The 23,967-nt window shown below is 49.6% G+C and overlaps 1 protein-coding gene across 7 annotated transcripts in view; it reads left to right on the top strand.

Annotated features, from left to right (window-relative positions):
• The window catches only part of TOP1MT (DNA topoisomerase I mitochondrial), a 53,533-nt gene that overhangs the window by 15,009 nt on the left and 14,557 nt on the right, over positions 1–23,967 (top strand). For 3 of the 7 annotated variants that reach the window (XM_039522384.1, XM_039522385.1, XM_039522383.1), the window contains exons 7-14: positions 3,243–3,350; positions 6,054–6,126; positions 10,741–12,176; positions 17,555–17,670; positions 18,775–18,896; positions 21,078–21,200; positions 21,997–22,184; positions 23,353–23,497. In XM_039522384.1, the coding sequence (XP_039378318.1) occupies positions 3,243–3,350; positions 6,054–6,126; positions 10,741–12,176; positions 17,555–17,670; positions 18,775–18,896; positions 21,078–21,200; positions 21,997–22,184; positions 23,353–23,497 (2,311 nt within the window). Of the gene's footprint in view, positions 1–3,242; positions 3,351–5,849; positions 5,967–6,053; positions 6,127–10,740; positions 12,177–13,727; positions 13,970–17,554; positions 17,671–18,774; positions 18,897–21,077; positions 21,201–21,996; positions 22,185–23,352; positions 23,498–23,967 lie in introns of those variants that run through there. The other 4 variants (XM_039522387.1, XM_039522386.1, XM_039522388.1 and 1 more) reach the window with 4 other exon arrangements.

Genomic DNA, 23,967 nt, shown 5'->3' with positions numbered 1-23,967 from the left:
ATGACTAACTCAATTATACCTGCTTATGTGATGCCAGCGAGCCCAATAACGTATATGACCAATTAGAGCATATCTTTTAGTAAGGTGCCTAAAATCCCTTGTTCCATGCAGGAAACATCCAGGCCAATGGGGCTTTTGTTAAAAACCAAGACTTTTCTGTTCTCCCACATCACACGATTATGTCAGCCTGAGTCACGTCCAGCAACACTGGCTTTGTCCCTTTGAATAGCCAGCTGTAATTGAAACCCCTTGAGTGAAACTGATCTCTTTTCAGAGCTGCTTCTGTATGTGAATTTCCAAAATTTGGGGGCATCAGGTAACCTGGCAACACTTCACAACCCCCAACTCTTGCATCCAACCCCCTTGCTTTGGAAAGCAGTTTGTTTGGAGACTGGAATTCCAGCCTGGGATATCTCCGCTTGTGACCCTACTTAATTTGTTTGTGGTTGCTGCAAAGGCTGCTAATGTGGATGTTTGTAAAGCTTTCTCCCTGCCCTCCCTGGTGAGGGTTCTGATTTAACAGATCCCACTAATCTGTATTTGACCTGCATGTGCTCTGGGAATTGATGTCAGAGATAGAAGTGGCAGTCACTGTGTCAAATAAGCAGAGGGGAACCAATCCAAAAGGAAACAGCTCCGCTAAGCACAGTTATAAGCTCTTATCCTGTGTCCTAGAGAAACTAACTAATTGCTGAAGGATAATTGCATGTAAAATTGCGCTTGCATCTCTTCAATATTGGGGATGAAATTGCATCAAGCCTTAAGAAGCAGTGGATGGTTGTCTGCTCTCTGACATTTCAGTGAGGCACGTACTGCAAGTTAACCTCATGCATTCATAACCCTGGCTCTTCCCAAAGTGACTAGTGTTTAATTGGTGCCCAACCTGACACCTTAAAGAGGCTGACTTCCAGAGGGCAAGTGCTTGGGACATTCCAAAAACCAGACCTCTTAATATGTCTCAAATGGACCCCCCCAAAATCAGTCATCACTCTTGAAATCTTGTCCCCTGCATGCAGCAGACCCTGTTGGCAGCGGGGATCCTGTGAAACTGAAGTGATAGGGAATTTGAATGAAGACACTTCATTGTTTCTCTGCCAGTTCCTTTTCTGTTATGGGGAAGCTCTGCCGATGATTTTCTGGATGGAGGGCTGACTTAAGGTGACCAGATGCCCCGATTTTTATAGGGACAGTCCCTATTTTTGGGTCTTTTTCTTATATAGGCTTCTATTACCCCCCACCCCCATCCCGATTTTTCACTTTTGCTGTCTGGTCACCCTAGGCTGACTTTAAGACGACTGCATTGACATCCACAGTGCTTCTTGGCATACTGTAGTTAGTGAGGCAGGCAGACATTGCTTGCTTTGGGGTTTGTAACTTTATTACAGACTAGTTGCTTGCCTTTAGGCAAGGCTAGAATGAGATCAGTCCTGGGGCATGCTGGGTATATCTGTAGGGAGTTGCTGTAGGCACAGTCATGCAGGTTAAAGACTTATTGTAGGGATGGCAGCTCCCCAGTGACACCTGCAGGTCAGGAATATGGCATGCTTACTCCTTAAAGCTATATCACATCTTCTCCCCCCCCCCCCGCCCCGCCCTTTGGGAGTGATTCCCTTTTTTTGCAGGTGTGGTGGTTAACTCTAGTGACTAATGTATCTGATCTAATATTAGTCCTAACAAATCTTAAGAGCGGGCAGCTCTGTGTTAACCCCATTCCCTCCACTTCTAACGTGCTTCCAACACCAGCTGCAGCAGTGAACATTCGGAAGCACTCGTTGCCGTAAAGTGTCCCCACTCCCGCCCCAGGTGGGTAGATCAAAGCCCAGCAGGGGATTCATCTACACGACTTTCATTGAAATTAACGGGAGTTGTGTGGCTCATTCCCCTTGAAAGCCATACGCCTGGATCTGTGGGGTTAAAAGGCCAGATGACTGTGTGATGGCCCCTTGCGTTTCGGAGGAGCTGATTTGGGCCAGACAGCTCATCAGAGGAGCTAAGGGTATCATTCCGTGCACACCAAAAGAATGTTGATCTGCTGCTGTTGCTGCTTGGCCAGCTGCCCAGACCTATGGGCTTTGATTAGTCTGTTTCCTGTCACGGGCCCTGTGTCCTACGCCATCAGGTTCTCTTGTTTTGTCTGGCTGGATCAGAGGTTGGGGGGTGAGCTGGGTCTGACGTTTACGGCCCTTGGTTCTCTCCCGTTCATGGGAGCCTCGCTGTTGATGCACCCCGGCGAGTTGGGTCAGCAGACTGCTGCAGCAGCCCCTCGCTGGTTTAAGCTGGTCCTTCAGTCTCCAGAGAGTCCAGTGGGCCCATCTCCCGTCCCATCTGCGATCACTCAGCATCCTTGGGGCAAGTGCAGCGATAGCCTCTAGGGAAAAGCAGTCTCAGGAAAACATTTGAGTCTGTTTACCTGCCTCTGATGTAATAAGCACAGCTTTAAAAAATCACCTGCCTACAAGCCAGCGTGAAAAATAACTGCTACCCGGCTTCCACAAACCCACCCCCGGAGGTTTCAGGAATAAGCCCAGCAGTGCAAGCTTCATTAGTTGCTGTATTTAATTGCAACGTACTGTCAATCAATTTGACAGTGATTACACTTCTCTCTCTCGCTTCCGTTACATCTCTTTCCCTTTCTGGCTTCACTCCTTTCTTTTGTGTAATGGATAACGGTGCATCTTTCCTGCACTGTCTCGAGCGTCTGGACTGGGACTCAGGAGAGCTGGACTCTGTTCCTGGGTCTGCCACTGATTTTCTGGGTGACCTTGGGCAAGTCACTTCCCCTCGCTGTGCCTGTTTTCTCTCCCACCCTTTGTCTATTTAGATTGTGAGCTCTTAGGGCAGGGACTGTCTCTTACTATGAGTGAATACTGCACCAAGCACTGCGGGGCCCCGGTCTCAGCTGGGTTTCTAGCCAATGCCGTAATACAAGTAAATTATATTTCTCTTTTCTAATTGCACTCATTAGTCTGACCCACACCATTTCCTTCTGTTGTTGCCGTAAGCAAGTCCATTCTCATAAGGTGAGATTCAACAGCCCAGGTATGCAGTTTTTGTCCAGCCCTTTAAAAATAGAGACACAGCTAGTGGGTCTGCTACAGCACAAAGCAGTGAGATTGTGGCATATAGTCTTTGCTGCGTTGAAGAGGGGTTAGCCCTCTGCTTGTTGCTTTGGCAAGGGATCAGTTTATAATGCATCCAGCTTGAGATTCAAATCGGCCGCACCGACTCTCTCTTTGTTTCAGAGTCCTTGAGACGGCTGCCGACGGTCCGGATTGTAACGACCAGGAAGTTTCTCATCCGAGGGAGCAGGAGGGTGAAGAGGACCAGCCCAGGGAGGGGAGCGCTGAAAGGTTTGCACGCTGCTGCCTTTGTAGCATTTTCAGCTGCATGTTAATTTTCATTGAGGGCATTTTGTCTTGTCCTTGCTCTCAGATTGCATCAGGGTTGTCTTGCAACCTCATCTGGCTACAGAGATAGCAGGATTTTACATGAGTTTAAGATGCATACCCCCTGTCATTTCAACTCCTAATAGAAGTGTGGCGGAGGAATCAGGGTATTCTTCAGACATCTTCAGAAATCCAGGTGATCAGTGCTTGGTCCCAGCCACATCCGCCCCTGCACAAGTAGCTTGATTCCACGTCTCGCTGGTCCAGTTGATAGCAGTGCAACAGCCTCGTTGAAATGGCTGGAAAGGCCCAGGATAGTCCATGTATGGATGAAGGCTCCTGCATGTCTTTCTCAGCGAGCTTGTAGCATCAGGGTGGCAGCAGAATGCTGGGCTGTTGTGAGGGAAGCTTGCGTGGCTGTTGTAGCTGTTGAGTGGAGAAACCAGAGGACTGTAGTCTCCAACGGGACCTTGTCTGCTTTGCACCAGCTTGCAGAACCTCTTACTCAGGTTCTCGCTGCACTTCTTCCCACATCCATTCCTCTCCCCACTCCCTGCTCATGGCCCCACACAGCCCAGAGACCATCTCACCAACTTTTTCCTAGCCCTGGCCAAGGTGGCCGTGAGGCCGTTCAGGACAATGCTGGATGGGAGATTCTCTGACTCCTGGGCCTTTTTCTAGTGTCTGGTCCCCGGGCAGAGTTCCCTCAGGCAGCGTCCAGTGGCTCCTTCTCAGAGCGGTGGGCACTGTCTGGGATTCTCTGCTCGGTGTCCCCACCAGGATCCCTTGTTTTCATTCTGTGACCTGCACCCCTGTCCCTTTGGTTCACGTTTTTGTCCTCTGTCCTCGGTTGTTGTCTGGGTTCTGTGGCTTCTCCCTCACCTGACGGGGGCGAGTCTCCGTTGCTTTGATGGGCTCTGCTCACCAATCCCAGTCATCAGATAGGTTGGCACATTCCTGGATGGCGCGTATAAGAGGCCGGGGAGGGTTAGCCTCCCGAAAAGAGGCCGGCCACGGGTGTGAGGCGGGTCCCCCCTCTGGTGGTGCACTGGCCTGCTGCCCCCTTTGGAGTGCCAGAAGCAAAGCTCCATAGAAGGGGAGGGCAGCTGGCTCCCAGATCGTGGCCCTGCCTGTGCTCTGCCCCACCCCCACTCCGCCTCTCCTCCTGAGGCCACGCCCTCGCTATGCCCCACCCCCTCACCTCTTCCCCCACGCCACACCCTCGTTCTGCCCTACCCCCACTCTGCCTCTCCTCCTGAGGCCACGCCCTCGCTATGCCCCACCCCCTCACCTCTTCCCCCACGCCACACCCTCGTTCTGCCCACCCCCACTCTGCCTCTTCCCCCGAGGCCTCTCCCTGCCCGCCGTTTGTTCCTCTCCTCCCCCCTCCCCTCCCCATTGCTCACTTAAGGCAGGAAAAAGTGATGGGGCCATGGCTTCCCACCCCGTTCCGGGAAGGGGGCGGAGAGGAGCAGGATGGGCCTCGGGGGAAGAGGTAGGGTTGCCATTTTTGGTTGGATGTATTCCTGGAGCTTTCATCACACGACCGTCTTTGATTAAAGGTTAATCTTTAATTCCTGGAGACTCCAGGACAATCCTGGAGGGTTGGCAACCTTATGAAAAGGTGGAGATGAGTGAGTGGCATCTTGGGGAGGGGGCACAAAGAGACGGAGTGAGGGTGGGGCCACGGTCCAGGCGCTGGTGGGCCTCCCCATTTCCAGGTTGCTGCTGGCGCTTGCAGATGAGTCTCCCCAAACGGAGGACTCTTGCGCTGCCTATGAGCATGTTTAAAGACCCAGCTTCATAGGGCCAGTCATCGCATAGGCTGTGTAGATGGCCACGGACTCGCAGGGGCGAAAGAAAATGCAGGCCTGTTATTTACCAGGCTGCACGTGGCAACAGACTATATTGGTAAGGGATGCAAGGAGAGTATGGGCCACGATGCAAACTGCAGACACACACACACACACACACACTAAAATTAATCAGTTTAAAGTTTTATTGGGGCTAATTACAAGGGGTAAGGGAGGAGCGTATGATTAGCTAATAGAGTTAATGAAACTTAAAACACACAATGACTAAAATATCTACTAACAATATTTATAAACAAAGATGCAGCATTTAGTAATAACTGATACTTACAAATACAAACCAACGCATAACGACCGGCAAACGTAGAAGCTCTGTTTGAAACACGTGAGCTGAGAGAGAGGCTTCGAGGTGATCAGGCTCGGTTACGGGTGTACACAGGATTCGTTTTTCTTTCTCCTCTCCCTGCCTGCACATGGCAGGCAGGCCTAAAGTACCAACTATGACATCATAGAAGTGTCATAGGGGACGGGGCCCAAAACCTGTTTGTGTTCGTTTCTGATTGGCACAAGCAAAGTTTACACCAAGTAGGGAAGCAGGGGCCTTAAAGTCTGGCTTCGCCCCCAAAAGGTGAGGAAATGCATATGGTCTTAGGATGCGTTCAACACTGAATGACAAAAGAAGAGGCCAGGGCAATACCGGTATGGGCAAGTTTTACAGGATGCAGACAGGAACTCATCTCAACAGGCTGATGTGTTTAAAGGGAATGGGGTGCTTGTCTGAGGAGAGCTAGGCGGGATGTGGGGCTGATCCTTGTCATGCGCGTTTATAAATAATAACAGGTGCTGTTTGTTCTAGATCAGCGCATGCCCCAAAGAAAGTGAGAACTGGCCCTGAAGGGAAACTCCTGGTGACTGATGACAGAGACCTGGTAAGAAGCATCCTGAAGTACCTGGAGCTGCTGTAGCCTCTGTAAATGATTCAGTATTTAAAGGGTTGTGACAGGAAATGCCTGGGCACTTCAATTTCTTAGAGTTACGTGTTCCCGGAAGGTGAACTCTTTATAAGGTAGTTATGGCCTATCCAGCAATCTTGATGGATTGGAAAAAATGGGTCAGACCTTCAGCTGGTGTAAATCCATGTAGCTCTACTGTCATCAGTGAAGCTGTGCTGATCTACCTTAGCTCCGAGCTAGGCTGGTATTGGTACAGTCCCCTTTGACTCTCACTGTAGGTTCAAAGACTCGAAGGGACCATTGTGATCTGATCTCCTGCACATTGCAGACCACAGAACCTCACCTGCCCACTCCTTGTAATAGGCCCATAACCTCTGGCTGAGTTACTGACATCCTCAATTCTTGATTTAAAGACTTCGTTACAGAGAATCCGCCATTCACTCTATTTCACACCAGCAAGTGACCTGTGCCCTGTCCCCTTTCTCAGCCTCTCCACTGACTCCCTTTTGTGCGTCACACAACTTCTCTTCATCACCAAGGCCAAATGTAACCCCATCCCTTTCTGCTTACCTAGCTTGATTTCTAACCACTTCAGCTGCCACTGATGCCACCCTGCCTGCCCCGTTCATCCATTTCTCCCACAAGCATCTCTGTCTCATTTTTCATGCCACCCGTATGCCTGGGACACTCATGCCATTCTGCTGTGACACCCACAATGAGCGAATCCGTTACATGGAATCATAGAAATGTAGGGTTGGAAAGGACCTCTATAGGTCATCTAGTCCCTCCCCTATGCTGAGGCAGGACCAACTATTAATAGACCATCGCTGACGGGTATTTGTCTAACTTGTTCTTACAAACCTCCAGTGATGGGGATTCTGCAACTGCCCTTGGAAACCTAGTGCAGAGCTTAACTCCCTTTATAGTTAGAACGTTTTTCCTAATATCTAACCTAAACCTCCCTTGCTGCAGATTAAGCCCCATCACTTCTTGTTCTATCTGCAGCGGTCATGGAGAACAATTGATCCCCATCCTCATTATAACAGCCCTTAATTGTTATCAGGTCCTCCCTCCATCTTCTTTTCTCAAGCCTAAACATGCCCAGTTTTATTCAGCTTTTCTCATTGGTCAGATTTTTCTAAAACTTTAATCATTTTTATTGCTCTCCTGTGGACTCTCTCCAGTTTTTCCACATCATTCACAAAATGTGGCACTCAGAGCTGGGCACAGTACTCCAGCTGGGGTCTCACCAGTGCCGAGTATAGTGGGACAGTGACCACCCATGTCTTAACATATGACACTCCTGTTAATACCGTTGCATCACATTATTGACTCCTATCCAGTTTGTGATCCACTATAACTCCTAAATCCTTTTCAGCAGTACTACCGCCTAGCCAGTTATTCCCAATTTTGTAGTTGTGCATTTGATTTTTCCTTCCGAAGTGCAGTACTTTGCACTTGTCCTTATTATTTAATCTTGTTGGTTTCAGACCAATTCTCCAATTTGTCAATGTCGTTTTGAATCCTGATCTTATCCTCCAAAGTGCTTGCCACCCCTCCCAGTTTTGTGTCATCCACAAATTTTATAAGCACACTCTCCACTCCATTATCCAAGTCGTTAATAAATATATTGAATAATACCGGACCCGGGACTGACCCCTGCAAGACCCCACTGGATACACTCCCACAGTTTGATAGTGAACCATTGATAACTATGCTCTGAGTATGGTCTTTCAACCAGTTGTACACCCACCTTGTAGTAATTCCATCCAGACCACATTTCCATATTTTGATTGAGACTGGCTCATGGGACTGTGTCAAAGGCCTTACTAAAAATCAAGCTATATCATGTCTACAGATTCTCCCCATCCATTAGGCCAGTAACCCTAACTAAGAAGGAAATTAGGTGAGTTTGGCATGATTTGTTCTTGATAAATCCATGTTGGCTATTACTTATCTCCCTACTATTCTCTAGATGCTTACAAATTGATTGTTTAGTTATTTATTCCGGTGTCTTTCTGGGCATTAAAGTTAGGCTGACTGGTCTATAATTCCCCAGATTCTCTTTGTGCCCCTTTTGAAAGATTGGTACTAGGTTTGCCCTTCTCCAGACCCCTGTCCTACATGAGTTCTCGAAGATAATTGCTAATGTTCTGAGATTGTTTCAGCTAGTTCCTTAAGTACCTTAGGATGCATTTCATCAGGCCCGACTGACTTGAATACAGCTATCTAAATATTCTTTAACCTGTTCTTTCCCTACTTTGGCTTGCATTCCTTCCCCCCTTGTTAATATTAATTGTGTTAAATCTTTGGTCACAATTTGCCTTTTTAGCAAAGACTGAAGCAAAATAGGCATTAAACACCTCAGCCGCCTTGATGTCATCCATTAGTAGCTCTCCCTCCCTGCTAAGTAGAGGGACCTACACTTTCCTTCATCTTTCTCTTGCTCCTAATGTATTTAAAGAACCTCTTCTTGCCTTTTACATCCCTTGCGCTGCGTAACTCACTGTGTGCCTCGGCCTACGTGCTTGTGCTATTCTTCTGTACTCCTCTGTAACCGGGCCCTCGCTGGCCTAGGCCCCAAAACACCCAGAGACCAACCGAGATGCAGCACCCGTGTCCTTTTATTGTTTGTGTCTGTTCCCACCACCTGTTATTGACAGGTATTTACAGAGCCCAACACTCCTGGTGACTACTAGCTTCCCAGCCAGCAGAGATCTGGAGTCCACGCTCCTCCCTTTCCTGTCTCCCCCCTTCCTGTCTCTTAGCCAGCTTTATAGGGCAGGCTGGCTACCCAGGCCTGCAGGTGGATCCCCTCTGGTAATTAGGGTGTGGCCCCTCAGCCAGCCCAACTAACCCTTTTTCCTCCGGAACAGGGCTAACAGGGGCCTGGCTTGTTTCTCCTGGCCAGCACCCTGTTACATCCCCCTTAGCCATTTCTCCAGGGGTCCCCTTTTAGATTTTTCAGATCATTAAAAAGTTCCCGATGAAGCCACATTGGCCTCTTACTATTCTTCCTTTCTTTCCTTCGCAGCAGGATAGTTTGCTGTTGCACCTTTAATATTGTCTGTGGGAAACTCCCAGCTTTCCTGAACTTCTTTTTCCCTTATGTTTTCTACCCAGGGGGTTACCAGTTCTTTGAGTTTGTTTGTCTGTCTGCTTTTTTGAAGTCTGTTGTCCTTATACTGCTCCTCTCACTTCTTCCTTCCCTAAGAAGCATGACATTTATCATTTCATGAGCACTGTCACCCAAATTGCCTTCAACCTTCAGAATTACAACCAGTTCCTCCCTCTTAGTCAGAATCCAGTCTAAAATGGTTGCCCCCTGGTTGCTTCTTCCACCTTCCAAAACAAGAAGTTTTAGGACACTAAACACCCAATTAGATTCTTTAAAAACAAAACTTTATAATAAAGAAAAAATAAAAGAAGCACCTCTGTAAAATCAGGATGGAAGGTAATTTTACAGGGCAGTCAGATTCAAAACACAGAGGATTCCCTCTAGGCAAAACTTTAAAGTTACAAAAACAGGGATAAACCTCCCACTTAGCACAGGGAAAATTCACAAGCTAAAACAAGAGATACTTTTACTATTACTTACTATTTCTGTAAGTTTAGATGTATCATTCAGTACAGGGGCGGCTCCAGGCCCCAGCACACCAAGCGCGTGCTTGGGGCGGCAAGCCAAGAGGGGGCGCTCTGCCGGTCGTCGTGAGGGTGGCAGGCAGGCGCCTTGCCTGCAGAGGGTCCGCTGGTCCCGCGGCTTCAGCGGACCTCCCGCAGGCACGCCGCCGAAGGCAGCCTGCCTGCCGTGCTTGAGGCGGCAAAATGCCTAGAGCCACCCCTGATTCAGTAGGAGTTAGATTACTTGCTTGGTCTCTCTCTTTGTCTCCAGAGAGAACACACCAAAAAAACCCTTCCCCCACAGATTTGAAAGTATCTGCTCCCCTTATTGGTTCTTTTGGTCAGGTGCCAATCAGGTTATCTGAGCTTCTTAACCCTTTACAGGTAAAGGAGGGATTTTATGCTACCCGTAGCTGTATGTTTATGACAGATGTATACCCATATTTGTTTTGGTACCCCAATTACCATAAGGTCAGTGCCTGCCCCCGTTCCATCAATAGCATTCTGGTTGTCCATAATTAACCATAATCATTAATATTAACAAATCACATCAATACTTCCTCAATCATTTCTTAATTCCTATGGGTCAGTGCAGTCTAACTACTTACCTATTGCCTAGCAACCAACCCTCCCATTTTACAGAATCTTGCAGTGTACCGTCGCTTTTGTGGTCCCTCACAGATCATTTATGAATATGTTGACTAGGATTGGGCCTAGTACAGAGCCCTAGGGCTTGGCAGCCTTACCCTGTGTGCTTTTGTCACCTGGCCCCTTTGAACCTGATCTTTATATAAAACTTCCCTGAGCCACCAATGCATGCGCCTGGTTATCTGAGGTTAGACTGAGAAGCATCTGGCCCATGTGTGGGTACCAGAGCGTGCCCATGAAATTGCAGTGACAAAATCTAGGCTTTGGTCTGTAGATTTTCTCATCTGCTAATTTTAACTCCCCTCCCCCATTTTTTGTAAGGTTCCAAGACACCAAGAAACAAAACCCAATGGGGTTGGTGGTGAGAACGCGGCGTTCTCTGGAGATCTGGATGGTTCAACGGATGAAGTGGACATTACAGCCAAAGGCAGCATGAAAGGGGAAACCACTGAGCGGGAGCCAGGTTCATTCATCCCTGAGGGGCACAGAGAGGAGAAACGAGTCAAAGACCGGAAAAGAAAAAGGGAAGAGGAAAAGGAGAGAGGGAACAGGGAGCAGAAGGAAATGGAAGTGAGGAAGAAAGAGATCAAAGAGAAGGGGAAATGTGAACTAAAAGAAAGTAAAGGGGGCATGAGTAAGAAAGAGGAACCTAAAAAGGAAAGGGAGGGAAAGGACCAGGAGAAGAGAGACGGTGCAGAGCCCAGCAAATCCAAGCGGGAGAAGGGAATCACTGAAGCCATCTCCGGAAAAGGCGAAGGGCCGGAGATGGGAATGCAAGAGGGTAGCCCTAGGTTGAAAAGAGCAAAGGAGCCCAAGCAGATGGAGAGTGGGGATGATGCAGAGGGATTGGATCGGGGGGCTGGTGATCGAAGGGAAAAGGAAAAGCAAGGGAGTGAGACAGCAGGGGAGGCGGAGAACAGGGCCAATACAGGGGAGGGTGAAATACAGACAGAGAGAGGAAAGAACAGAACAGAAGACAGAGAAAGGGCAGAGGGAGAACCTGCCCCACGGCCAGCAAGAACAGCAGAGGATGGGGAGAAAAGGGAAGGTAAAGACACAGAGGGAGAGAAAAAGAATGTCAAAGCAAATAAGGAAGTGAAGGCAGGGAAGAACCAGAAAGAGAAAGGGCAGGAAAAGAGAGAAGAAAAGATAAAGGAAGCGAAAAACAAGAGGGAGAAAAGGGAAGGAGAGAAGAACAAAGAGAGTGAAGAAAAGACGGGAAGGAAAAAACCACAGAAGGATAAAAGGGTGAAAGATGAGCAAGAAATGGAAAGGGCAGAAGATGGGGCTGTCGAAGAACAAGAGGGAAGGGATGAGACAGAGAATGAGAAAAGGGATGATGTGGAGGAAGAGAGGAAAAGAAACAAAAGAATGAAGGATGAAAAAGAAATTAAGGAAGAGGAGGAGGATGAACAAGAGGGAGAAGGATGGGAAAGGAATGAAAGGATGGGAGGTGAACAGGAAATGGAGGAAAAGGAAGATGAAATGGAGAAAGAGGAGACAAGGGAAACAAAGGAGAAACAAGGAAAGGAGACGAACCAGGCCAAGAAAAAAAACAAGGAGAGAAAAGCAAAGGATGAAAATAAACGCACAGAAGAGAAGGGAAGAAAGAGCAAAGAGAAATCCAAGGAGGTGGAGAATGAGGGGGGATCGAGGAAAAGGAAAAGCAAAGAGGAAGGAGACAAGAAGAAAAACAAGAAATTAAAGAAGGAGGAAGATGAGAAGGAAAAGAAGAAAGAGGAAAACAAGTGGAAGTGGTAAGTTTTCGGTGGGTTACCAGAGTGTGCTGGGGTTTGACCTGGGGGGAGATGTCAGGGATTATAGAGCTAATGGAATTTTACACTGATCTTTTCAAATGTCAAAATATCAAATTTTATTCACTTTTTTTGGTAGAATTTTTCCCATTTTCCAACCAGCTACAGAGGAGGTCACATTATTTTTTGGAAATCTCAAAACTTTTTGGATTTGGGGCGGGGAGGGGGGAGAGGGAACAAAACAGGAAAAATGCATGGAGTTTTTTTGCAAAATTTTTCCTTTTTTCTGACCAGCTTTAGCAGGGGGTTGGACTAGATGCCCTCCTGAGGTCCCTTCCAACCCTGATATTCTATGATGCTATGAAAATATACCCATGCATGTACGTTCTAGAGCAGTCGGTGTAATTTCAATGCATGGGCATCATCTCATTTATTAATGCTGACGTGTTTGCCCCACTGCTTTAAGGCAAAAGAAAATGGTTAAAAATAAAAGGACAGTTTGCAAGACAGAGAGACCCTTATACTGTACCATATACACACAGCATGTTTAAAACACACCTGCTATTATTGGTGTAGCCGGCAGATGTCACTGTATGCTGGAGTTTTGTCTCAGAAAGCTAGAATTCAGGTAGTTAGATCAGTGGTTTTCAACCTGTGGTCCACAAACCCCTGGGGGTCCCTACAATATGTCTAAGGGGTCCGCGAAAGGTTGTCATTACCATAGAACCCTGGGGGTCCACAGACACTGATTTCCAAAGGGGTCCGCACCTCCATTTGAAAATGTTTAGGGGTCGGCAAAGAGAAAACCCCTGGGTTAGAAGATGGAGCCATCAGTTGGATGGTGTCAGGAATTTTTAACAAGCCCCACTGCATTCCTGGCAGAGCTGACCAGTACGTCCCTCAGCAATAACTTTGCTGCAGTTCTTACATTATGTGGAGTCCAACCCTGTTTTAAATGGCATAATTTGCATTCCCTCTTGGTATGGGGAATCTTATTTAGTGATCCTACCTCCTTGAGCGGAGGGTATATTTCGATTACTTGCTGGACAAGTCTGGCTTGGCTGAATGAGGTGCAGGGCTGCCCAGAGGATAGAGGGGGCCTGGGCAAAGCAATTTCGGGGGCCCCTTCCATTAAGAAAAGTTGCAATACTATAGAATACTGTATTCTTATGGGGGCCCCTGTGGGGCCTGGGGCAAATTGCCCCACTTGTTCCCCCACCCCCGGGTGGCCCTGATGAAGTGGTTGCATAGTAACTAGATAGCTTAGCTTGCACCCTGTGGTCTCCACACCGACACATTGTCTGTGACTACATTTCCCAGGATGCTGTGCTGCCCTGGCATTGAATGAAGTCCAGCGACCTGCAAATTGTTTTGATAGGAATTGCATTTCTTAACTTTGCTTTTGAGAGACTGGCACTTGTCATTAAAAAAATGCCAAGCTGGAGGGACCTGCCTTTGCAGCTCAGCCCAGAGGGAGCTGTGTAGGAAGGTGATGAAACACTTCCACGTGAAAGGTCATGGGATGTGACTGAGCTGAGACTGCTGTTAGCATGTGGCTGGCTGCAGAGTGCCTGTCTCTTGCATGTGGTCGCTCTGACCCATGGAGGTGTCATAGCAGCTTCTGCCATGTGACGTGACTGGATTTCGGGCATGTTTCCGCGTGGTGGGGTGCTGGTTAGACGAGCCATGGATCATTTTCACCCCCATCCTGGCTGTGGGTGGCTCAGCAGCCTCCAGTCTTTGATACGTTTGCAGGTCAGTGCCGCTCGCGAGGGAGTGGTGAGTGGCAAAGCCAGGTAAGGTGGGTGAGGTGAGATCTTTTATTGGACCAAGTTTCTGTTGGTGAGAGAGACGAGCTTTCAAGCTGCCCCGAGCTCTGCTCCAGGTCTGGGCACCGTACTCCGAGTGTCACAGCTAAATACAAGGTGTGGGACAGATTGTTTAGCATAAATACATCTTTCCGGGGACCATTCAAGGTGAAATGGCCTGTTAACACCCCTCCAGTCATAGGGGGGAAGGAGGTGGAGAGAAACAGCTGCGGAAGTTAGTTATTAGTGGGTATTCACCCACGAAAGCTCATGCTGCGAAACATCTGTTAGTCTATAAGGTGCCACAGGATTCTTTGCTGCTTTTAGTGGGTTATAGATTGTTGTAATAAATCCAGCGTCTCTGTTCAGTCCATGATTTTTAGTATTAGCGAAGTTATGAATCTAAGCTCCCAGGTTCGTCTCCTGAAGGTGCTGTGCAGGTTTCCTTGGGGGATGAGGGACTGATGGGTCGGTTATGGAATGATCGCTTTGGGAAACGTGATCCCCCACTGGTGATGTGTATTTGTCTGTTATCATTTGCCTGTGGGCGTTCATTCGAGAGCGTAGCGAGTGTCTGGTTTCACCCACAGAGTTGCTATTTGGGCCTGTGCTAATTTGGGGGTCCCCGCAGGAGTGCTGAAACCTGGGTAGAAGTGGGGGGGCACCAGCACCGGAACTGTGACCCTGCCCCCTGCTCCTCTTCCCCCTGGGGCCCTGCCCCCCTGGCCTAACCAGGCAGAGGTAAGAGCCACCCAGGGTGCCCAGGCCAATGTGGGGAGCCCTGGACCCTCCACCTGCCCTGGGAGGGGGCCCCGGGGGCCCAAGAGCAGCCCCCAGCCGGTATCCCTGCCTCATGGGGTGTGCCGCCCAGGGCAGGTGAAGGGTCCGGGGCTCCCCCAAAGCAGACCAGGCTCCTTGGGCAGCTCGTACCATGGCCCGGCTCCAGCTACTGGCCTGGAGGGGTGAGGCCTCAGGGGGAAGAGGAGGAGCAGGGGGGCAGGGCCCTGTGGCAAGGGGGGCACCTTGGCCCACCTCAGTCCCCCCCCACTGGGAAGAATCTGGTGCCACTAGCAGGGGCTGCGCTTCATGGCGGGGGAGCTGATCACCTTGCCAGCTCCCGAGCTGTGAAGCCCAGCCCCTGCCGGTGTCACTCCGTGCCTGCCCAAGGCTTGACGTTGGGGGGCCAACGTGGTCCTCCTGCCCCCCAAAGTACGCCCATGTTAAGAAGTGCACAGGCATGGCCCTCCCATTTTTAAAATTGGGGGGAGGGCATGGCCCCCTTGGCTCCGGTGCCCCCAGGGTGTGGGGGGCCCAACCGTTCTTAGTGCCCAGGGCCCCAATAAATCTTAATCAGCCTCTGTATGTGGGGTATTTAGTGCACTGGCTGAGGTACACCACAGGTTGTGATAAACGTGTGTGGGACTCCTGGATCCTGAAAGGTGCCTTGTGGAAAGTGTTGGTCATTGCAGCCGTGGAGGTTCATCTGTTGTTCTGGCAGAGCCTGGTGCCGCTTTGAGTTGGTGGGTCCGGGTCTGTGGGGAGGTTGCTTCTGATGATGAGCTTTGGGGGGTGTTTGAAGGCCAGAAGAGGGGGTTCAGGAAAGATTCCTTTCAGGATCGGGTCCCCATTGAGTGTGGGTTGTATTACAGCAATACTGCCTGCAAAGGCAGAATCACAGAATATCAGGGTTGGAAGGGACCTCAGGAGGTCATCTAGTCCAACCCCCTGCTCAAAGCAGGACCAATCGCCAGACAGATTTTTGCCTCAGATCCCTAAATGGCCCCCCTCAAGGATTGAACTCACAACCCTGGGTTTAGCAGGCCAATGCTCAAACCACTGAGCTATCCGTCCCCCCCACCAGGGTCAGGCATTGGTGATATTGTCAGTCTGGGGTAAATTAGGCATCTGTGCAGCGTCTGTCTGTATCATGTGAACCATCCTCACAGCATGTCTATCAAAGGCTCAACTAGAGAGCTGCTTTGGGCCAGATCCTCAGCTGGTGTAACTCAGTGTAGTCCCATAATTCCTGGGTTCTTTAGCCAGATTTTTGCCTTGATTGTCTTTCTGCAGATAGCAAACCTGCTGGTCTGGCGTGTTCTTTCTGTTCCGTATTACAACCCCAGGGGAGGGGAAAAGCTAAAATACTTTCTGCTCCCACTCAGAAAAGCGAGGAAGTTCTCAGCAGGTTTTGGGGGCCTCCTTCGTCATTTTGCTTGTTGTGCCAGGGTTTGGCAGGGCAGCGCGGCGCACGCTTCGGCTTCGCCAGTTTGCCTTGTGCGTGGCAATGTTTTGGCATGATGAGATGATATGAGAGCACGGTGTGATCCTTAGTCTATGTCAAAATCCAAGGGCACAAAATGTATCTATTATCTAGATCGCCCTCAGCCCCAAACTCCCCTCAACTAATTTTTCTCTATCACAGATGTTTGTTGAAGGGTCTGCATTCGCAGCTAGGGTTGCAGCGGTCTTAGAATCCCAGCTGATTAGCTGGGGGCGCAAAGCTGGTTAGCGTGAGGATCACACATGTGAGCAATTCCGATCAGGGTGTCCTTGCCCTGGCAGCAGGCTATGGAAAGTGACTTCACTCCTGCTCTGGAGTGTAGGTGTGTCGTCTGTTTCAGTCGCACAGAAATGAAGCCAGCTGGGGACGGGAGGGGGCGCATAGCAGACAGCATAACCTCTGTCCCTCCGCAGCCGCTGTGCAAGCCCGAGTCTATGTCCCAGCTCGTCAGCTGGGATTTTCAGTCCCCTTCCCAAGTCCTTGCTTGGAGGCTAATGCATTGGGGGTAGATAAAAGGTGAGTGGACAGATATCCTCCTGCAAGTGCTGCTGTTAGAGGAAACTGAGTCACGAAAGGAGCCCTAAGGGTTATGCTGTGGCATTTAGGGGCTCTGCATAAAAACAAGACTGCGGCCCCGGTTTTTAATTACGTTAAATGTGAGGGTCTGGAAGTGAATATAACATGACTGGGTTGTTTCACACTCTCCCTGGTCTCCACCATGTTGTGTTCAAGCCCCACACTGCTTATCCGCCCTCACCGCTTACCATGCACCCCCTTCACTCTGCTCCCCCTCCATTCACCTGCTTCTCCCATCTCCATGCCTTCTGTCTAGATGCTTGTGTCACCGTGGTGTCGGAGCACATCACCATCACCAACGGATTTTAGCCTCACCACCCCCTGTGAGGGAGCACAGTATTATCCCCATTGTACAGATGGGGAAACGGAGGCACGGGCTGGCTTGAGTGACTTGCCCAAGGTCATATAGGGGGTCAGTGGCTGAGCTGGGAATTGGACTCATGTCTCCTGAGCACCCTGTCCACTAGAGCGAGAACATACTCCCTAGCCTGGTTCCTTGCACACTATCCCCCTCCCTGTGGAGTACCTTCCAGAGCTGATCCATAAGCCTCTGCTCCAGATCTTTTCCTAAGACCCATTTCTCCCAGGATGCCTACAGAAGCTCACTGGCTCGGTCCCCACCATGTCCTGGGATGGTGGTATCCCAAACGAAGCAGCAGGGAATTGCACATGCTGAGAGATGCTCCCTAACCATTCACGGTGTTTTTCTCTATAAGGTGGGAAGAGGAGAAGACAGACGATGGGGTGAAATGGAAACAGCTGGAACACAAAGGCCCCTACTTTGCCCCTCTCTACGAGCCACTCCCTGACGATGTCAAGTTCTATTACGATGGTGCGTCCTGTTTTCTCACAGATACTGCAAAATGTAGCAATATTCCTGACACAGTGCAACAGGTAAAATGAGCCGAACAAAGAATATGGTTCGTCAGAAGCAGACTGTTGCTTGCTCTGAGATGAGAGCCTACATTAACCAGTCCATTCCAGTCCATGGGCCTGGCAAGAGGCAAATTTTGTAGCCTCTCTGATTGCAGAACGTGGAGTTAAAACGCCAACAGTTTTTTAAAAGCCAATGCATTTAGAGTAATCCTGGGCATTCAGAAATCATGAGATTTCCCCCCGCAGCCGCCCCCACCCCTTGGTTTGAAAATAGTGGAAGAAAAAAAGTTCTTTAAAAGAAAATAATAAATGGTGGGGTTGGGGGAGGGGTACTTGCCTTACGGCACGTGAGCCTTCAGAGTTAATTTGCTTCATAGAATCATAGACTTTCAGGGTTGGAAGAGGCCTCAGGAGGTATCTAGTCCAACCCCCTGCTCAAAGCAGAACCAACCCCAACTAACTCATCCCAGCCAGGGCTTTGTCAAGCCAGGCCTTAAAAACCTCTAAGGAAGGAGATTCCACCACCTCCCTAGGGAACCCATTCCAGTGCTTCACCACCCTCCTAGTGAAATAGTGTTTCTTAATAGGCAACCTAAAACTCCCCCACTGCAACTTGTGACCATTGCTCCTTGTTCTGTCATCTGCCACCACTGAGAACAGCCGAGCTCCATCCTCTTTGGAACCTCCTTTCAGGTAGTTGAAAGCAGCTATCAAATCCCCCCTCACTCTTCTCTTCTGCAGACTAAATAACCCAGTTCCCTCAGCCTCTCCTCATAAGTCATGTGCTCCAGCCCCCTGATAATTTTCGTTGCCCTCCGCTGGACTCTCTCCAATTTGTCCTCATCCCTTCTGTAGTGGGGGGACCAAAACTGGATGCAATACTCCAGATGTGGCCTCACCAGTGCCGAATAGAGGGGAATAATCACTTCCCTCGATCTGCTGGCAGTGCTCCTACTAATACAATTCATGCTTTCAAGTGTTACTCCGCAGCCAGCTTGGATGGAGGGGGGATTAGAGCAGGCGGGAGACCAATGATGAAGCACACTGTGTTCCTGTACAGGCAAACCCATGAAGCTGAATGCGGCCACAGAGGAAATTGCCACCTTCTATGCAAAAATGCTAGATCACGAATATACAACCAAGGAGATTTTCCAGAACAACTTCTTCCACGACTGGAGAAAGGTACCTGCTGTGTGGGCGCGTAGACACTGCTCCTTGGCCATAAGAATGTATGTGGGGGGGAGGGGAGGCCGCGTCTCTAGGGGGTGGAGCGGAGCTGAGCTTGCGGTGCATGGCCTGTGGTGTCTGGTAGAGATGGGAGCGGTAAGGGGTGTGTTTGTGGGTGGGGCAGTAGAGGGGATGTACCGTGAGGCGGCTTAGCATTTTCACATCCTTGCTTTTGTGGGTGTAGCATCCCGGCCCGCACTGCTTCACGTTAGTTTTTGGGTATTAATTACCTAGGGTTTTTAAAAATGTTTAATAGGAGGTGGTGTTAGATGAAAGGGGGAGAGGGCAGATGTGTGTGTGTATGAGCAGTGGTTGGGGGTCTGAGCTGGATTAAGCCTTGTTATGGGCTGAGTTTAACCTCATTGAAACTGGTGTGTGAATGTGTCCTTCACTTAAGAGACAGTTAAGGGGCCATGCCTAAAACAAGGCGTAAGAGTCTGTCCAGAAGCTCGCACCACGGGGGCAGAGGGTTTCACTGGGTTTTGTTCTGCCTGGTTGCATGTCTGTGAGTGTGGGAAAACGTCGAGCTGGGGGCAGGTGAGGACCAGAGCGACTGAGGCAGAGAAAGAAAGCTTAGCAAGAGCCTATAAGCACGGTGTGACCCTGGGAGAAGCGTAGAGAGAGAGTTTGGGGGTCTGGTGTAGGGCTGTAGGCAGAGAAGCTAGCCCGGGGTGGGCAAACGTTTTGGCCCGAGGGCCACATGGGGGTTACAAAACTGTATGGAGGGCTGGGTAGGGAAGGCTGTGCCTCCTCAAACTGCCTGGCCCCCACCCCCTATGTACCTCCTCCTACTTCCCGCCCTCTGACTGCCCCCCCTCAGAACCCCCAGCCCATCCAACCCTGCCCCCTTGTCCCCTAACCGCCCCCGGGACCCCACCCCCATCCAACCCCCCTGTTCCCCGTCCCCTGACCTCTATCCGCACACCCTCCCAACAGCCCCTGGGACTCCCACACTTATACAACCCCTGTTTCCCATCCCCTGACTGCCCCCAGAACCTACACCCCATCCAACTGCCCCCTGTCCCGTGGCTGCCCCCCAGGACCCTCCACCCCTTATCCAACCCCCCCGCCTCGGCCCGCTTACCACGCCGCTCAGAGCAGCATGTCTGGCAGCCGCGCCACCCGGCCGGAGCCAGACATGCCGCCGTGCTGCCCTGCAGGAGCGCACAGCCCTGCCGCCCAGAGTCGGAGAGGGGCCAGAGGCTCTCAACTAGATATCGCCAGGTTTCTGAACTCTGACTAGCCGCTCAGGGGCAACAATGTTTTATCATTCAGCAGCTAAACATGAGGACTTCTCTGTTGCAGGAGAAAATCTCTCAGAACAGTGACTCCTCTCAGAGCAGGTTTTATGCGCACCTGGCCACTGGCGATGATGCTTCCATGCCCAGCAACCCCACGTAGAGCGGGCTTGTGGGTGTGCCTGGCTTGGAATGTCTCCCTGTCTGCTCTGAGCTGTGGTTTAGTGGTGCTGTTCCACCCCAGAGGTGGTTGCATTGCACGGGTGTATGAAATGATCCCCACACACAGACTTGACGTATTCAGTCTTTATTGGTAAATGGGGATTTCACCAAACATGTGGAATCCAAAGCAAAAATGTTCCCATCAGTAATTGAAATTTACAGATAGGCAAAGTATGAAAAATACTGCTTGAGAACTTAGTAGAGTTTGGTTTAAGGATATTTACTTTGTATGTTTTGACATTGAATGTTGACAGTTTCTGTTTGAACGGTTATAAAGCTTTAACTTTTTAAATCTCAGCAGCAGCTGTCATTAAATAATCATTGCTTGACCCCCCGCCACGCACACAACCATGAAAGTTTAAATCAAGAAAAAATTGGACAAAATGATTAGACATAAACATGGATATTATCCACTGAAATTATGAACAAATAAATTCTGTCAACCCTGCCTCTACACAGGCTCAGACTTTCAAAAGCGGCCACTAGTTTAGAAAAATAAACTTTTCAGGTGCAGCTTAATCCTAGCCTTTGATTTCAGCATTGATAGCACAGCTGTAAAACTGCTGCTCGGCAGACTCTCCAGAAACATAGGTTATTTTCCCCCCACACGGCTTATCCCCAGTCGTAAATGAGATTTGCCTGCCTGTTCTCCAAGTCTCTTCTGGCTTTTGCTCAGGAAATGACCTCGGAGGAGCGGAAGAAGATAAAGCATCTGGAGAAGTGCGACTTCAAAGAGATACACAAGTACTTTGTGGACAAAAATGAGGCCCGGAAAGCTTTGCCCAAAGAGGAGAAACAGGTTAGGATGCTGTTTCTAACGACTCCTGTAGATGGTTGGTAAATATTTAGTCTGGGTGTGGGTGGCTTAATTTTCTTATGGCAGCTTTTGTGCGTCAATCTATGCAATTGGAAAATGAATACTTCTGATTCAAAATCATGTATCTGTTATTTGGGTAGTAGTCTATAGCCTCTTCCTGTTACCCTCCTCTATCCCTGCCCGTTTATCACTCTCATTTGCTGCCTCTTGTCTTAAATTAGGGCAGGGGAAAACGTATCGCTCCACCCAGGCTCTGCCTGGAGGCCCCGCCCCTTCCCTGAGGCTCCACCCATGCTCCGCCTCTTCCCGCCCCGCTCGCTGCCCTCCCCGAGTGCCTCCCGCCAGCCGCCAAACAGCTGATTGATGACCCCGCCGAACAGCTCAGGCTGGTGGGTGCGGCGCACCTCCATTTTTTTTTCTTTGGGTGCTTGAGCCCCAGAGGACCCACGGAGTCATTGCCTGTGTCCTGTATGGGTACAGCCATGGATCATTTAATAATGTACCGATTAATACTGGTTCTGCCTCTTCCAGTCCCCGTGCTTCCGAAAAGAGAGGTTTGACTTATTTCCAGCCATTGGGTATCCATCACTGTCAGTGCTGTTGGTTCATTGCTGGCAGTCGGTTTGAAACTCCATGGCAGGGGGCTGGTTTCTGATTCTTAAAGCTCTTGAATTTGTGAACCAACTTTCTTCCGGAAGACCCGTGGGTAATGGTAGGTGCAGCCCCGCGGGTAGCACCTTGGACCGGCGTTTTCACCATGGATTGTTTTTTAAATCAGAAACTGAAGGAGGAGACAGATAAGATCCAGGAGGAGTATGGGTACTGCATCCTCGACGGGCATCGGGAAAAAATAGGCAACTTCAAAACTGAGCCCCCGGGGCTGTTCCGTGGGCGCGGGGACCACCCTAAAATGGGCATGCTGAAGAAGAGGATCATGCCAGAGGACGTCATCATAAACTGCAGCAAGTGAGTGAGTTCCCATTAGCTAGAACTGAACTCTTCAGGCCAGATCCTCAGCTGGGGTCAATGGACTTTGCTCCACTAAAGGCCAACATTTCCTCCCTGGTGTTATCCTAACCCTATTCAAGTCACTGTGCTGCCCGCCTGCTTCCAGCAGGTCTAGGTCACTGCTTTGCTCGACTGTTACTCCTGAGATGTAAATTCACATGGGACATCTTGAGCCTCCTCTTCTGAGCAGTTTTCCCCGTTCTACGTGACAGGTCCATTTCGCAGTCAAATCCTGCGTAGATACAGATGGAATGGCCCAGGAGTAGCCAGTCAGCTCCAATCTCACATCTGTCCAGGGATTTCTTATTAAAGCTTTGCCAAGGAGAAACACATAATAATAATAATAATTGGAGATATACCCATCTCCTAGAACTGGAAGGGACCTTGAAAGGTCATCGAGTCCAGCCCCCTGCCTTCACTAGCAGGATCAAGTACTGATTTTTGCCCCAGATCCCTAAGTGGCCCCCTCAAGGATTGAACTCACAACCCTGGGTTTAGCAGGTCAATGCTCAAACCACTGAGCTATCCCTCACCCCCGTGGGGTGCCCTCTATAGCTTCTTTGGGGGGTCTGAAGAAAGCCTGAGAGATTCACTCCATACCCTGCCCCGCCCCAAATCCTGCTTGTTTCTACCTTAGAAATATCAGGAATGCAGTTGTCGACGTTATGCTTGTTGGAGGACTGCGTGGAGGGCTGTGAGCTGCAGGTTGGAAACTTTCTGAGCCCTTCATTAAAGAGGGCAGGGCTAGCAAAGAACATGTCTTCCTTGGATTTGAGTTAAATAAGCGTTAATCCGATATTGTGCAGTTTGGGTAAAAAAGTCGTTTCCCCACTCCATGAGATTCAGTTGCTGGGTGTACCCAGTGCCATTAAACCCACTACTTCTACAGTTGTTTCTAGTCTTCTGGGTAAAAGACCTGGATGTTTAATATTGTAACTAAGCGGAAAATCTCTTTACTCCTTTACAAGAACAAACTTTGCCTATTAAAAAAGAATCCATGGGGACTATTTCTTTTCCCTTGATTGGCGTTTTGTGTCATTAGCATTGGGTTGGTTTTGATCGGTCTTTGAACAGAAGGGCCCAGGGAGTGGTCATCATTTTGCTTTGCATCCTCTCCACCCAACAGGGACTCTCAAACCCCCGAGCCTCCATCGGGTCACAAGTGGAAGGAAGTGCGCTGTGACAACACCGTGACGTGGCTGGCTTCGTGGACCGAGAACATCCAGAACTCGATTAAGTACATCATGCTGAACCCGAGTTCCAAACTAAAGGTGGGTGTGCTGTTCCTTGTCAGACCATCTGTTTGCCATTTGATTGACCCCTTTTATTCCACGGTCTACGTACGTACCTGTAGAGGAGCAGTTGGCACAATCTTCGGTGTGTATTTGTCCGGTGAGACTGTCAATGCATCGTACGGCTACCCCGGTAACATCACAAGCTTTGCGAGAGAAGCTAGAGTCTCTTGAACTTGGAAGCTTTTGCAGTTATGCTTCTGAGTTTGGATTTGTATGGAAAGACCTTTCTGGCTTAAAGAGAGGCCTAGTGGCATAATGGATAGAGCACTGGCCTGGGAATCAGGAGATATGGGTTCTACCCCCATCTCTGCCACTGAGCTGCCAGGAGACCCTCTGTGAAATCTGGTCTTTTGTGTGCTTTTACCCTATACTATACAGATTTCAAGGGGGATACCAGCGTTTCTCAAATTGAGGGTCCTGACGCAAAAGGGAGTTGCAGGGAAGGT

This window comes from Mauremys reevesii, linkage group 2 (assembly GCF_016161935.1).
Source record: "Mauremys reevesii isolate NIE-2019 linkage group 2, ASM1616193v1, whole genome shotgun sequence".
Classification (NCBI taxonomy): domain Eukaryota; kingdom Metazoa; phylum Chordata; order Testudines; family Geoemydidae; genus Mauremys; species Mauremys reevesii.
Note: the sequence above shows the minus strand (reverse complement) of the source record. Positions and strands in the feature narration are given on the sequence as shown.